Consider the following 17,046-nt stretch of genomic DNA (forward strand, 5'->3'; position numbering starts at 1 on the left):
TGTGTAGTCCGTTCCAAAACGTCTGTCTAAAACTTAATTTTTCCCATAAGAGGTCATGCTAATCTAATTCATCCTTTCCAGACACTCAAGGTATGAACACACAATACATTTGGGAGAAAATGATCATAGTTTCACATGCAGAAAGCATTGTGAAATACATGCTCAGTTGAGCTTTACTGTAAACCTCAGCAGCATGTACAATCATCATTACACTCAAGTGTCTCCCTTCAGCCCTTCCCCCTGCAACCGCTGTCAACTAGGAACCTTTACATTAGAATCCTATTGCAACAGATGCTACCTCTGCGCTTTGCTACGTGCTCTTTCTTCAATTTCTCACCTTTTTTTATCAAAGTTCTGACATTTGCAACTTTTTTTGGCAGCCGTACCCAATAAAAAATTGTTTGGAACACTCATAAACACGTAGTGCGCTTGAACTGAGTTGTTCATTGTTCTGTGAGAACACATAAAGCACACACGCAAAGATCCTTTAATCATCTTCCCTGGCTGGAATCTGTCCATAGTGTCCCGACTCTAAAAGAACCACTAGCCATTCTTTTGCAAAGGCTGAGTCACCAACATGTGGATGCTTTGCTTGGGTACTCCATTCTGCGGGACGGTCAGGATGACGCCACAGTTTGTTCACCTTCTTTGTGCTTTCCACAGGCTCTTGTCCCTGGCCGCTGTGCTTCACGGAAGTCGGCAGGTAGCCGACTCGATGTAAAAGTACTCCTAAAAATACATAACAACAGTGCTCATGCACACAGGGTTTGCACCTTTGCTCAGTTCAGTTCGAACGTCGGACCCCAGCTGCTCTTTCCGGCTTCCAGTCCCGTATTCCTGCTGGCATATGCTGTTTACAATCAACCAACATACGGTGTTTATGCATGGAATGAGGAGATGTCTCCAGAGTGAAGATATTTACAGAAGATTACTGTCAAAACAGACCATTCGGTGGTCAATTCATCTGGGAAGATGTTTTATCATCATAATTAGCATATTCTACCTTGGGAGTAGTGGAGCAAATCAACGTGATGTTTAATGGGTAAATATTTTTTGTTGGCAGCAGCTTTGTTGTTTGCACCCATATGCCGCGTTCCTTTGGGTAAGCACTCTTTATGGATGGTGAAAAGCCACATTTTATTACTTTAATTGCTTCATCGGTACAATAGGTCAGCCCAAGAGACGCCAACGTACACATCGAAAGCAGCGAGTAAAAATGCTTCATTGCAGCGTCGTTCCCTCAAGACACACGTACAGAGTGAGCAATCTGACTTTTTCTTTCTTTCCCCCCCAACAGCCTCCTTCCTCCCATCACCCTCTTGGTGATGCTCTCAGTGCCCCCCACGTAGCCACTTGGCAACACATCCACCCCTCTGGAAAGTGCTTACAGTTTAAGTAGTTTACTCGACGTATCTTGCATGCTGATGGAATTTCACTGTCCAGAACATTAGGTACACCCGCACAGTCGAAAGACGTATTGCATGAAATATTTTTCCTGTACGAAGATGACATACACTGCTCATTTTTGATTGACGTTGGTTGGAAGCATCACGTGGTTGTATGGTTATGGTGTTTTACAACCCATTTGCTAGATGGACGTACAGGACCCACATGTTTGAAGCAACTCTATAGTTCAGCATCTCGTGTACAGTAACGTGAAAAATGTATTTTTCTTTCCCAACGTTAGTCAAATAAATAGGTGTTTGTCTTCTGTTCACAAAACCTTGTGGAGTGGAGGGGCGGCTTAGAAATACAAATTAATGATTAAATGAAAACTGAATTTAACAAAATTCAGACAAATATTGGTAGTGGCTTGTCATGAATGTGTACTATTATTATTATTATTATTACTATTATTATTATTATTATTATTATTATTATTAGATAAATAATAATAATAAATACAAATAATGTAATAATGCATGTTATCCTAATAATAATAATGATGATAATAATTTATGATCATATTAGTTTTTTATTATTACATTAGTATTATTATAACGAGATTGTTTATTATTGTTATTAGTATGAAATGAAAATAATTCAAATATAACATAATAATATTTATTGCTTTATTATTAGTAGTAGTTGTAGTAGTAATAGTAGGTGATGATAATAAACATGTTGTTATTGCTGTTGCTATTATTATTATCGTTATTGTTATTGTTATTGTTATTGTTGTTATAGTATCATTATTACTGTAGTTATAGTTCTTATTCTATATTGTTATTGTTCTATATTATAATAAATTATCTATTATTATTAGGAGCCCATGAAGTTCTTATTTTTTGGATATTTTTTGGGACCCTCCTAAGTATGTTATTTTTATATTATATTATATTATATTATATTATATTATATTATATTATATTATATTATAGCTTAGTTTGGTTTGTAAAAGTACAATGTACCTTTTTTTTTGCATCGATGACCTCACTGAAATGTGCAGGTGTGCCTAATATTGTGGCCAGTGATTTGCAGTAATCTGCATGCACACTTTTGCAAAGACATGCGTCTCTCTGAAAATTAAAGCTACACACTGGTTTGGTGTGGCTGGACTTTCATGTGTGTTTATTTTGGAGAAGTGTATCTGTACACTTCGAGCGGAGGGTCTTGCAGAAATGCTGAGAGAAGCTGCGGTTCCGCTGCCTGGGCCGCCTGTAAACAACAGAAGGTTCAGCTCCAACAGCTAAACACTGGCCTGCACACATACACACACACACGCTACACGCACAGCGTACAATACACAAACGTGTGTTCACAGTGCACATTATGGAACATGGGCACAGACACACACAGTCGTCAGCACGCTCAGATGATGTTGTTAGTGCATTCCACTAATGAAATTAAGCCTGTAAATACAGCGCTCGGTTTGCCAGATAAAAAGTCTGGGAGTTTCCTTCCAAACAAAGCGCGTGGGCGGGAGAGCGGCGCTGTGAAGATCAAGGCCACGCTGGAAAGACAAGAGGTCAACCTTGTCATGCGATAAGAAGACTGCTTATTTGAGCAGAGCAAGTGCTCTGAGAGGCTGTGGATGTTTAAAGAATTGTCCCGTGAGCTCATCGGAATCAAACAACAGTGGAATAGGACGGTCATATTGCTGGAAAATGTTGTTTTCGGTATTTTATTAGTTGTTTTCACAGACTTCTCACAGAAATATATCTATCCACCCATTCGCCAACGTTTCCCAGCAAGGGCCGCACACGGTAAAATGAAAGGATACAGTCGCTATTTCACATTTTCTAAACCAACCCATGTAGATATGCCAACAAGTTATAGAAAGTGTATTCAAAGAAAAAACAGCCCGCATCGCAGCGTTTTATTAGAAGTGATAAAAGAGTGTATTATGACTTTTTCTGTCATTTTTGCTGTTGTTGCTTTCCAATTGTTACAAATACTTCAACTGTATTTTGTTTTTTTTTCATAACACTGTCACTTTATTCCCCATGTACGTATAATTACCTAATGTTCCCAAAATTGCAACTTTATTCTTTGTTTCGGATTGTTTTGATACAAATTATTGGGATTTTTTTTATTTTTCTCGTAGTATTACAACATTATGCATGTAAATGTTTTTGTCGTGATGTTACATTTTTTTATACAAATACTATGATTTTTTTTTTATTACTTCTTTTTTTAATTTTCCTGGTTATTTTTGTTGGCTTTCTTGTTTTATTTTTTTATTTTATGTGCCGAGAGTCGATTTAAAAAATCAGCCATATGCCGCAAATGGCCTCCGGCCCACACCTTGGACACCCCTGCTATAATGAAACTGAAACTAGAAAAATAAGAGGAAATAAATATACATTACATGATGGAAAAAAATATAAAAATAATTTAATTTGTTTTCATCTAAAATCATTTTTTAATTAAAAAATATTAATAATAATAATTAATAATATTAATATGAATAAATAATATGAATATAAATTAATATGAATAAAATATAAAAAATAGTATGTATAATATATATAAGACATACCATATGTATATAAAGTATATAGTTATATAATAAAATAGTAATAAAATATTTATTATACCAGAGAAACATTTATTGTAGTGGTACCTCCGTTTTTGTTATTAATTGTTTCACCCTAATGTGAAAAACTATAACAAATGTTAACAAAAGTTAACAAAAATAAATGTCATTGCAGAACAGTTCATTAGAAATGAGCAGTGGATGGCGAGACGGAATTCAATAATGTCTCACACCTTCTTTATCAGTTTGCCGGCACTCGCAATTTCTTTGGCCCCATGGCGGGTTATTTCACAGTCGCACTCAGTAAAGAAATGCACGGAGAGTGACCCAGCAGCGCCCAGTGCGCTTTGTTTGGCCACTCGACTTGCCGGAACATTTTCAAGGAAAACTGGGGCGTACGGGAGCTGGTGTTTGACGTGACATGCTGTCCAGCCAACCCATGAACTCGTCACGAATGTAGTCCAGTCAAAGATACGAGTTCATGCCTCGTTAGCTCTAGTCCGCCCGTGCAGCTGTCCGGGCGTATGTTTCTTGTCCGGATGGGAGTCTGCAGAAAGCATGTCACTAAATCATTTCATTTGGCTTCAGGAGACGAAAAGTCAGCACCTTTTCTCTCACTGTTTTTCCTTGAGTGTGTCAAGATGCAAGCCAAAGGCAAACAAACATACACAGACGAAGGCGGCACTAACCGTAAATTACAACAGAGCGGCAAATCAAAAATGCATGCACTTCCAAATGACGCACATATTTGGTTTCATCTGCTTCCCTCGCTCCATGTGGAGCTCTCCAGCCGTCGGCCTGCCTTATTTTGTTATCAAATGTGTCATCGACGCCATAGCTTTCCGCTTTAATTGTGATTTATGCTGCGGATGTGTTGCACGCACAGTTTGTGTGCGCCGTGCGAAGGCCGCCGGGGGCATCGGAGTTCAATCATTTCAATAGCCAAATATTAAAAAAAAGCGACAGTGGTGATTCATGCTCGCAATAATGATGAAAGGCATGTTGTAAATAAATAAGCACTCAATAAAAATTGTATCCAGCATGGCTGAGCTAATATAACCACCATAAAACATTAAAGGTAGAATTACAACGCCCAACACATAATTTATGGCCGGCACTATAGGTAGAAGGGAAGAGCTGGAAGAGTGACTTCCAGTGGACTCGGGAACTCGTAAATTCCACTTTACCGAACACATGTCAGAGGTCATGACGCTGCAGTATTTCTTATCCATGGTGTCATTTCCAAAATACAGCAAATTCACTCTTAAATCGGGAGCAACAATATGCCAAATTCCCACTGGGGGCCCCAAACACCCATTACCATGGCAACTATCCCCCTCCCATCCCTTACTGTAGTGGTGTGTTATATTGGTGGACCTCTCATCTCGAGCTAGCACACTAACATTCATTTAAACCTTGTTTATGTCAACGTTTTTGTCACAAAAATGATTTTTATACCATTATTTTAATGATAAACTTGGTTTACCGTGTGGATTCATTGGTTTCAGTGACTAAAATGTCCACAAAAAACCAAAAGTGGTGAAATACGTACTGCTGTGTGTACATTTCATTGACTGAATGCGCTAGAATACCTCCATCTTTTGTGCAGAATCAGCGACTTATCACAGGTAACTAACACGACTTCCTTCTCATTCATCCCCGCAGCGCCACGGCGCTTTTACGCAGTCGGACGCTGAGCGTCTGGGAAGCGCAGGGTAGGTGGTTCCAATGCGCGAAACTGGACAGTCATTGGATAAATGCTGGGCTTTGTCCCGCCCGTCGGACGCTCAGCTGTCTGTGGGGGTCTATGTTGAAGTGGGCTGGCCCGGACGCTCGGCTTCTGCACGATGATTGGATGATCTGTCTGAGGCGGACTGCCTTTTTGATTGACAGTGAAATGAGCGAATCAGCGAAGTATAAACCTCCACCGGAACATTTTCATTCCGTTGTTCTGAGCTGATTCGGAGACTTTACCGACTTTGTCTTTGTTAAAAATGACTTGTGTTGTGTTTGGCGACTCTCTTCTGTCACTCTGCGGTTTCTTTCCCCAACGAGCAGCGGCAGCTGCCGCGCTCGGGGGAACCTGTCTGCCCTGACGGAACGTTCACCGCCGGGTACGTGATGGACAGTTGGGGGTAGTGGAAGGTCACGTGCCTGGCGATTCTTCTTTCCGTGGCAGACATCGAAGACCTCACGTATTCGTAACCATGATAACAGGTCTGTTGCTGATCGATTAGGCACTGCCCTGGTTTATCGCAGAATTTGCAAGACGGACGCAGCCGTTGGACGCCCGTCATGGCTGATATGATGATAAAGCTGTTAGCACTCTGGCTGTGACTGTCAATCACAACAAGGGAAACATCTTGGAGAAGCTTTCGGCTTTGCAAAGGCTGATGGATCGATTGAGAGATTGAGAGACCGGAATGGACAAACAGAGAATCCGGGTCTATTGGAATGCGGCTACTCGCACAAACCCAAACAATCTAATATGCATTTCGGCCTCCCCCTCGGAACCAGCCTATCCAAGGTCGCAGCTCCTCCAGGAGATTGCTGCAGCGGGACGCTCGGGCCCTCCTCTTCTTTCACGGACAGCTGTTGTTTGTTGTCTCTGTCTGGGGCCCGCTCACGCTCGTCTCCACGGCATCGCGATGACACCCTGCGGACTTGAGACTCCAAGACTGGGCACTAGGCTGGGCTAAAGTTCTTCAGGCCTACACACACATGCATCCAAGGACGCACGTGGGCACACGCACACACATCCCTTCCCCCATCCCACGCCTTCACAGCTCGTGCAGAGTATGGCTGCATTTGCTGTGGCTGGCTGCACACCTCCACTCCTCCTCCCACCCCTCCCCTGGCACGTCCTCACCTTCATGTTGTAAAGTGTGTTTTTTTGTGCCTATGTTGCCAGACTCACACTGTACCCCCCCATAGGAGCTTAGTTTGTTCCCCTTCCTCTCCCCCCTTTTATTGCCCAGTAACCCTGTCCTGTCTACCCCCCCCCCCCCGTCACTGTATGGTATGTTGGAATGTATGGAAAGGATGATTGCACAATTTCGCTTGTGCCTCTGAATAAGTGACGAGTAAAGGCCACCCGGGTAATATAATATACTATACAGTACTGTCCCATACAATACATTGGAATGTAATGTAATACAATACAATACAATGTAATATAAAACAAAACAAAACAAAAACTGCCCGTTTAAGTTGACATACAGCCAGTACATGGTCCATGTTCCTCAGCGTAACAGTCATTTCTCTGCACAGCATTAAAAGTAACTTGTTGCTCAGCTTCAAAATAAAAGCATGACAATATTAACCTGGTTTTTACACCTATACATATGTATATATGTATATATATACTATATATACAGTACATATATGTATATATATACTATATATACAGTACATATATGTATATATATACTATATATACAGTACATATATACAGTATATATTGTTAGCTTGTTAGGTTGTTGTTTTAGATTGTTAGCCACATTGTGATCGGGTTCTCCTTTCTACTTTCAGGTGGAGCTATCTGACAGCACGTCCCACAACATCACCGACGCCTACGCTGGGAAGGAATACATCATCCAGGTATTGCAACATGTAAAACCTATGGGCAAAAGTATTGGGACACCTGGCTATTTACACCTTCTGGGGAGACGTTGCACAAGAATACGGAAAACAGCACGTCTGAGAACGTTTGTTAAGAGGCTGTAGTTCATTTCGAGGGGGTTGAAAAGTTGAGGTCAAACCTCCGCATGGATTAGCTGCCTTGCAACGCCCCCAAATCCTATACAGTAGATCCCTTGCACATTATTTTTTATTTTTGGTGAAAAGCCGCCATTCTGTGCTTCTAAACTCACTGGGAAGGCGGTTGATTGGTAGGAAACCCATCTTATGTGCCACACATTGCTAAAGCTTGACTTGCTCAAAAAGTAGGGGGGTGTTCCTTCCGTGCAGTGAATAACCTTGATAGCTCCGCCCATACTCACACATCACAAACCAGAAATAACACAACCTCGGAATATGCACAAGCAGAACGATACAATATTGTATACAAATGTATAACCCGCAAGGCATGCTGGGAAGCCCACATGCGCACTCCCTGGACAGGAAGTTACCCAGCATACCTTGTGGGTTATACAGTTGCATCGTGAGCATCAACAAGCATCCCTTTTACCTCCACTGCTGAACCGTTTTAGTCAACAGGAGACACGTAAGTGATGAGTTATTGATTTTGCAGATAATCACTTCCTGTCTTGTCCTTCAGATTGTCTTCAGCCACGTTCCAAATCGCAAAAATCACGTTTTAAACTCCTGGTGCGTTTGCACAACAGGTTGCCGCCAAAGACACAGAGATCGGAACATGGAGCGACTGGAGCGTCGCCGTGCATGCGACACCCTGGATTGAGGAGCCAGTGCAGACCACCTCCACGACCGATATGGAGTATCTCACACGTAAGCGCTCGCCCTCCTTTGGTTGCTCTGCGCTGCCTGAAATTGGCCTGATGCAACCCCGTTTGCAGATTTGTGCAGCCTTTCTTGTCTTCTTGTCTTCCCGAGTTCTGCGAGGCAAAGCAGCAAGCAGGATATCGCACGCTGATTACGTTTTTGTACATTTGAAAAAATAGTACCGTCAACCAACCGAGCCACCCGAGGATGCAAAACATTTACTTTCAAACATACTGAAGAATCAGCGCCTGGGCTGAGCAAAGAAAGCTTTAATGCAAGTTCAGGGGTGTCCAAAGTGTGGCCCAGGGGCCATTTGCGGGCCACAGCTGTTTTTTATTGGCTTGCAGCACATTCAAAACATATCATTTAACAACAAATCTAAAAAAAAACACCAAATATGGAAATATCAGCAGTCATTTTACAAAATGAAGTCAGAATCCGAAGAAAAAAAGTGGCGATTAACCAAAATAAGTCGTGATTTTTACGAGAGTAACGTCGAAATAATATGAGGAAAAATAATGTCATTTTAGTAGCTTCAAGTTGAATATTAAAGAAAGTTGGAATATTCTGAAAAATAAACAAAACAACAAATAAAATTGCAATTTTTGGAAAATTAGGTTGCAGCAAACGTTCAAATATGGGAATAAACTCCAAGTATTACGGGAATAAAGACGTCATTACAAATGGTTGGAAAATTTTAAAAAAGAAATTAATAAGAAATAAAATAAGAACTAAATAATAAAGTCAAAATATTAAGAGAATTTTTTTTTTACGAGAATAATAAAATGAGGAAAAATAACATTATTTTAGTAGATGTTGATAAAGAAAGTCTTTAAGTTGTAAAATTACGGACAAAAAAACAAATGAAGTTGTAATTTTTAGAAAATTAGGTTGTGGAAAATGTTAAAATCTTCTGGGAGTAAAGTCAAAATATTACAGCAAGAAAGTTAGAATTACGAGAAGAAAATTTACAAAAGGAAAGTTGAAATGGTTGGAAAATGTAAAAAAAACAAAACAAAGAAATGTAATTTCACCAGAGTAAAGTCAAAATATTAACAGGATTTATTCTGATGAGGAAAAAAAAGCCGCAATTTTACAAGAATAAATTACGACCATTTTAGTAGCATAGATGTAAAATACTTAAGAAATATATTTTATTTTTTAAAACTCATAATATTATGAGAAAGAAGCAAAGCAAATTAAAGTTGCAATTTGTTGTGAAATTAGCTGTGAGTAAAAGTTACAATATTATGGCGAAAAAGTCATAAAATCAGGGAGAAAAAAATGGATGAGGATTATTAAAGAAAGCTTTAGGAAAAATATTTTGAAAATTTAAAAAAAACAGCAAAATTGGGGGAGAAAAAGCAAATACAGAAGTTCGTAGGAGTAAAAGGCTCGTAGCTCAAATCTGAAAGGCATTTCTTTCTAGAAGGCGTTAGCATTTTTACGTGTGTGGCTTTGCAAAATATCAAAGCGGTCCTTGCATCCTTTCATTTTTCGCGATGCGTCCCTCGCTGGAATACGTTTGGACACCCCTGCTATGGTTCACAAGTAGAATGGAATGGAAGTATGAAAACAACAACTTCTAAATGGGAATTCAGACAAAGTCCAGGGTCGGAAATGTGGTAAAGAGCAAATGGTTGAGTTTACGACCTTCAGCTTTATTGATTTCATTCCGCTCTTCACGTTAACTGAGCAGCGCAGCCACCATAAATTAGCAAGGACATCATTTCCTCTGAAATCCCACAAAAATGTTCCCATTCAATCTCTTACAAGATTTCCCATTCACAGCCTGCTTTTTATTGCCACCCGTCAATGCCGGCATGGCTTTTCAAAAATGCGCTCGTTCTGAGCAGAACGATTCTTTCTGCTTTTCCGCTTTTCAGGCCTCGCTGAGGCGTGCTTGAACTTGGTTGTTGGAAACACACAAGAGAAGTTTTACTGGGACTGTTAAGAGCTCAGACAACTTAGGGGTAGAATTTCATTTCCAGAGAAGGCAAGATTACAGCAGACCACTTCTGAAAAGCTGTCCTCTTTGCGCGGCGGTCCCAGCGGTTTTACGGTGTAATGATGCCCCCTGTTGGTCACCACAAGCACTTGACGCTGCAGGTTCGAGCGGCGCTGCAGCGTCACATGTTGGGAAACGCACACAACACGTCCTAAACCGCAGGGACACACAAGGTGGCCTTCTGTAACACCCCCACACGTGCAAACACACACATCAGCATATGATCTCGCTGGCTCGCTCGCTCTCTGTGTCTCACGCACACACACACACACACACACACACACACACACGCACGCACCCCCACACGCACACATTGGGAACATTGTGTGACCACTGGTGTTCCCTGGAGAAGACGAAGAGGTCATCAGGATTCTCCTCATGCTTCTTCTTCTCCTCCTCCCAGCTGATGCTGCTCTCAACTCCCTCCTCTCTCCTCACGCTCCCTTTTTTTTATACGCTCTCGTGTATCGATCACCATTTTGCGCGTTATTACCGACTCCACATCCTTCTACGGCCTCTTTACAACTGTTACGTTTCAGATGATCGATTAAGTCCGTGCGGGTGATATCAATAAAATATCAGGGAATGCTTTTATTGCACCAAATTATTCTTGTTATTATATTATTAATGTTTTTGTGTGGTGAAAAATGTGGCATTTTATTATTATTAATCATATTATTACAGGAATAATAATAATAATAATGAATAAAAAATAAAGTAATTAAATGAATTAAAAATAATAATTATTCGGGAGAAATTGCGTGGGAATGCTGGCCATGCTGGCCAATCCCGCGCCCAAACCCTGACGAGCTGACGCAGGACTTAAATGCTCTAGCTAGCATGCTGACTGTTAGCATGCTAGCACCTAGCATGATAGCGCATGCCAGCGTGCTAAGCATCTGTGTAATGTAATACCTGAAAATATGGCAAAAAGGCTAAGATGCTAATGTGTTAACAGTGCTAGCATGTTATCTGTAAGCATGCTAAAACCTAGCATGATAGCAATTAATATTTATATAAGTTCATACCTATAAAAATGACATGCTATCAATGCTAATATGCTGGCTGTTAGCATGCTAACACCAATGTAAGTTTATACATATAAAAATTGTTTAAATGCTAAGATGCTAACTTTAGCAAGAATAAAATAGAAATATTATAATAAAGTAATGAAACAAATGTTAAAAAACGATTTAAAAGCTTATCTATGAGGAAAAAAATGTAATTTTCACAATAATTTGTGCAGTAAATTTTGCAATACGAGTAACAAAACAAAAAAATAAAATTACTATTTTTGGAGAATTTGGTTTGGAAAAAGGACCAAAGCCACCGTGTCACGAAAAAAACGACAAGAAGATGGTTGGAATGTTTGTAAAATTGAAAAACAGCAACAGCAAAAATGGCAAAAGGAGCAGTACTTTTCTGAGAATAACGTAGAAGTATTAAAACAGCGTAATGATATTAACATAAAAAGATGGATTATATTATTACAACAAGAATTACGAGCATAGTGTTGTAATACTATGAGGACAAAAATCTCATTTTCACAACAATTTCCGCAATATTAGAATTTTTGGACAATTTGGTTGGGAATAAAAAATTGACAATAAAATCCAAATATTATGGGACTAAAGCCACAGTGTTATGAAAAAAATGACAAACGAGTCAAATTGAAAATCAACAGTAAAAATGGAAACACGGGCAGTGAAGAAAAAAAACAATATTTCCTGACTGCAGAGCCCGGTGGCTAACAAAAGGACTTCCTGTGGCGCTACCGTCGTTTCCTTTTCGTCTTTTCTGCCCCGAAACGCTCTAAAACCCAACTTTTTCTTTTATTTGCATTCTTCAGTTTGTTTTCTCCCGTTTACGCTTGAAACAGTACGCCAGCCTCGTGCCTCACGATGACGCTGGCGCCGCGGTGCGCCCGAGCGCGTGCATGCTCTGCTTCTCATTTCACATCGAAAAGGATGGCGCGCTGACAGACAGATGAAATCTCATCCTCGGCGATGGCACCATCGCTCAGCGGCCGCGTGCCATTAATGTGGAAAGCCGTTCGGCCGAGGCTTTCAAACGTCACGGGCGGCCGCCGTGCTTCACCCTGTCAGAAAGCGGACGGCGTCTGATACTTTGTGTCTGCCGCCATTTGCAGATGAATAGCAGCCTGCTCGCAAAAGTATACCCTTTAAACCTGAAGGAAATATGCAACCTACTGCGTGCTGTTATGGAAATATGGCTGTTTGTCACGCATTATTCACAGAAAAATGACACAAAATGATTTTGCAAACACAAAGTACACTCCCAGGGTCACACAAGTTTGGAATTTCATATCCACATTACCAGGATATGGATATACTGTATATACCACGGGTGTCCAAAGTGCGGCCCGGGGGCCATTTCCGGCCCGCGGCTGTGTTTTTTTCGGCCTGCAGCACGGTCTAAAAATGGAATTTAACAATTGGATGCACAGGAAAGATCCTGTGATATAAAAACAGACAAAAAGAGGCAGCTAAGGATGCACGTCACTGGAAACACTTCTAAAGCCTGCGAGCCCTCTGAAAAGACCTCCAAAATGAGTCATTAGTTGTGATTAACATTGTTCACTTCAAGGTTTTTGGAAACGTTAACGCCAGGTGTAGCGTTCCTTTCTAGTCTATGCCTGTCACGATAACATTTTGCTGGTCAATAATTGCGCTACAAATTATCATCCGTATTCGATATTTTTCAGACTGTTTTTTTCCATTCATTGTAGTGGAGAGGTGTCATTCACATTTGGACCACTAGGTGGCACTCAAGTATAGTGTCCGCCAGTGTACCCGCGTTAGCGTGACACAGGAGTTGCCTGTATGTATGTTTCTGTCTACTTTGAGGGCACGCACCGTTTTAGTTTACAAACAGTTTATATTCGTCGAACCAACGCCGGTCGGGACGAAGGCTCCGCTGCCCGAGCACCTCCATCTGTGTTTTTCTTTTTTTATCCCAGGTGAGAAAACTGTCCGGTGTTCATGCGCTCACCATGTCCATTCTGTTTCAAACGGAAACATTCTCGCACTCTGGCTGTGGCATTCGCTTTTTGCGGTCATTCATGTTAGCGCATGCTGGCTCACGGAGCACAGAGTAGCATAGAGTAGCATAGAGTAGCTAGCAGCTACAAAGAGGCTGAATGAGATGAGAGCTAACGCTTAAAAGGACCGAAATATGGCAAAATACTGTCAGTGTTAGATGCTATCAGGATGTTTCACATGAGGATTATGGCTGATGGGCAAAGGTCCCCCCCCAAAAGTGCAGTTTAAATTGTGTTGGAGTGCAAAGCAATAACAGCCGCACCCTCGTTGTGCACAGCGTTCGCCCTGACTGACAAGTGTTGCCCGAGCGGCAACTCAACGTCATCTTATTTGCCCAACTGTGTGACAGATGAACATAATTTCAGATTGAAAAAGGCTCACTAAGAGGCTCAGGATAATTGCAGATCCCCCACTGTGATTTTGGGGCTTATTGTCCCCATAAATGCAGCGGATTAAAGCCGTCCTCGTTTATTTCTTCTTGCATGCGCGCTTTGTGAATCTCTCACTTTTCTTCTCTTCTGACTTTTTCTCCTCAAGACTGATTTCCTGCACGTCATCGACGTGAGCGCTCCTCCCCTCACCGGCGTGTTGCATCCGTGTGTGCGCCGTAGCAGCCATCTCGTTATCGTCGCATCTTCTTCTTTTTTTTCATTTTCAAAAGAGCTTTGCTGCCGGCAGGAAGTTTATTTTGTAAGAGTCGCTCTCGCTCTCTTTAGCGCTCCCCATTTCACACCTGGCTGCTTCCCGCCGCCATCTCCTGACTCCGCAGTGCTCCGTGACACTCATTAATTGGAGGGAGGGAGAAATTATATTCTATTTCCGTTCCCCCTTCACCCCCCCAAAATTATTTGTGTTATTATTTTGTCTGCTGTGATGCTTGCGGCAGAAAATATTGCACTCAAAATGATGCCGAAATGACAAGATTTCAGTGACTTTTACGCTTCCTTTTTAGCTTTTCATGATATTTGCAGTCGATTTTGGTCACGATTCACTCCAAAAAACACCAAAAAGTCTTTGGTGTTGAAGGATCCAGCGAGTTTTTGCAAGTTTGAAACTCTTCAGATTTTTCACAAATTTTCTACAATTCCGCATTTTACGACACATTTTTCCCATTTGAATGGAGAATTTTAGTTTAATTAGGGTTAGGGTTAGGGTTTAGGATTAAGGTTTAGGGTTTAGGATTAAGGTTCAGGGTTTAGGATTAAGGTTTAGGGTTTAGGGTTAGGGTTAAGGTTCAGGGTTTAGGATTAAGGTTTAGGGTTTAGGGTTAGGGTTTAGGGTTAGGGTTTAGGGTTTGGGTTAGGGTTTAGGGTTTAGGGTTAGGTTTAGGGTTAGGTGTTAGGGTAAGAGTTAGGATTAGGGTTAGGGTTTAGGGTTAGGGGTTAGGGTTAGGGTTAGGGTTTAGGGTTAGGGTTGGGTTAGGGTTACGGTTAGGGTTTAGGGTTTATGGTTAGGGTTTGGGTTAGGGTTTAGGGTTAGGTTTAGGGTTAGGTGTTAGGGTAAGAGTTAGGATTAGGGTTAGGTTTAGGGTTAGGGTTAGGGTTTAGGGTTAGGGTTGGGTTAGGGTTACGGTTAGGGTTTAGGGTTTAGAGTTTAGGGTTTATGGTTAGGGTTTGGGTTAGGGTTTAGGATTAGGTTTAGGGTTAGGTGTTAGGGTTAGGGTTTACGTTTAGGGTTAGGGTTTAGGTTTAGGGTTAGGGTTAGGGTTTAGGGTTAGGGTTGGGTTAGGGTTACGGTTAGGGTTTAGAGTTTAGGGTTTATGGTTAGGGTTTGGGTTAGGGTTTAGGGTTAGGTTTAGGGTTAGGTGTTAGGGTAAGAGTTAGGATTAGGGTTAGGGGTTAGGGTTAGGGTTAGGGTTGGGTTAGAGTTAGGGTTTAGGGTTAGGATTAGGGATAGGATTAGGGTTTAGGGTTAGGGTGTAGGGTTTAGGGTTAGGGTTAGGGTTTACGTTTAGGGTTAGGGTTTAGGTTTAGGGTTAGAGTTAGGATTAGGGTTAGGGTTAGGGTTAGGGTTTAGGGTTAGGGTTTAGGGCTCGGACCGCGTCTGAGACAGAATGCTCAAATCATTTGGGAAAATTTTATTTCGCAAACAGTTTTGCTCTGCGCCATGCGGTGTAGGCATACCTGTAATTCAGGATGCATGCAGCAGAGGGCAGTGATGCTTGTTTCGAGCCAATATGTGAGTGAAGAAGGGTTAGAAGAAGAAGAAGAGATTCAGGAACTGTTTTGCTGGGTTTTTTTGTCTTCTAGCTCCTTTGTTGTTCAACTGATTCACACCATTCAAACATCAAATCGTTCACCTCATTTGGGAATAGTATGTGAAAATTTCAGATTTTTCCAAAAAGTTCCCAGATTTTCCAAAAATCCAAAAATTGAAAATCCATTGAAAATGAATAGGCCATTTTTCAAACCTCCACCATTAGGTGGTTTGGGTTAGAATGTTCACGTTAGCATAGTAAACATTCTTTTATTCGCGTTAGCATCGTAGCATATTAGCCATTTTCATTAGTGTTAACACTGATAGAAACCTAGTGCTACCATGCTTGGTTTATAATGCTAATGTTAGCATTGTTAACATGCTAACATTAGTGTAGTAGCATTTTGGCTGTTTTCATGAGTAGAAAGACTTAATGCTTATCATGGCAGGCGTTAGCATGTTACTGCTAGCATGGTGATATTAGCATTGTAAAATTTTATTTTATTTTTTTACATTTTCATAGATATTAACACAAAGAGACACTTAGCTCTACCATGCTGGGTGTTGAATGCTAATGTTCGCATGTTAGCATTGTTAGCATGCAAACATTAGCATTGAACATTTTAACCTTTTCATGAGTCAAAACACTTAATGCTAGCATGTCAGGTGTTAAGTTGTTAGTGCTAGCATGATATTATTAGCTTAGTAACATTATTTTGACATTTTCATAAATATTAACACACACAGACACTTAGCTCTACCATGCTGGGTGTTGAATGCTAACCTTTGCATGTTAGCATTGTTAGCATGCAAAATTTAGCATAGAACATTTTAGCCCTTTTCATACGTAGAGAATTATCTAAACACTTAGTGCTATCATGCTAGGTGTCATTCATACATACGTTTACAATTTTGGCACATTTCCACGCCGTTTCAGCGCAGCCTCGCCTCTTCAGCTTCAACGCTCGTGCCTTTCCTGCTCATAAGTTAGCTTTCACTACTTTTGACAGCCGTAATTGGAAATAGTCCAACCTTAGAGGCATTGGACATTGGAGGTCCCACTCTAGTGGTTCTTGTGCTTTCTGGGCCGCCTCCCAACCAAGATGATTTTTCTTGTCCAGTTCTCTTCATAACCGCCTCAACAAGTCTTGTATTGACTGCGCTTGCAGATTAGAATTGATTTTCCTCTGCAATGCATTTTCCTTTCTATTTGTGTCTTCCCGCCATCACGAGCGCTTCCATTCGTCAAAAAAAAATGTTTTGGATGTCGAGACCCTCGGGGAGCGGGGCCGGGGCGGGGGGGCGAGTGATTTCAGGTGAATTAGGGGGATAAAACGGAT

At 41.1% G+C, this 17,046-nt stretch overlaps 1 protein-coding gene across 2 annotated transcripts in view; it reads left to right on the forward strand.

Annotated features, from left to right (window-relative positions):
* The window catches only part of cntfr (ciliary neurotrophic factor receptor), a 267,316-nt gene that overhangs the window by 247,982 nt on the left and 2,288 nt on the right, over positions 1–17,046 (forward strand). For both annotated transcript variants that reach the window (XM_054757802.1, XM_054757803.1), the window contains exons 8-9: positions 7,511–7,579; positions 8,326–8,446. In XM_054757802.1, the coding sequence (XP_054613777.1) occupies positions 7,511–7,579; positions 8,326–8,446 (190 nt within the window). The remainder of the gene's footprint in view (positions 1–7,510; positions 7,580–8,325; positions 8,447–17,046) is intronic.

Source organism: Dunckerocampus dactyliophorus, chromosome 17 (genome assembly GCF_027744805.1).
Source record: "Dunckerocampus dactyliophorus isolate RoL2022-P2 chromosome 17, RoL_Ddac_1.1, whole genome shotgun sequence".
In the NCBI taxonomy this organism is placed as follows: Eukaryota; Metazoa; Chordata; class Actinopteri; order Syngnathiformes; family Syngnathidae; genus Dunckerocampus; species Dunckerocampus dactyliophorus.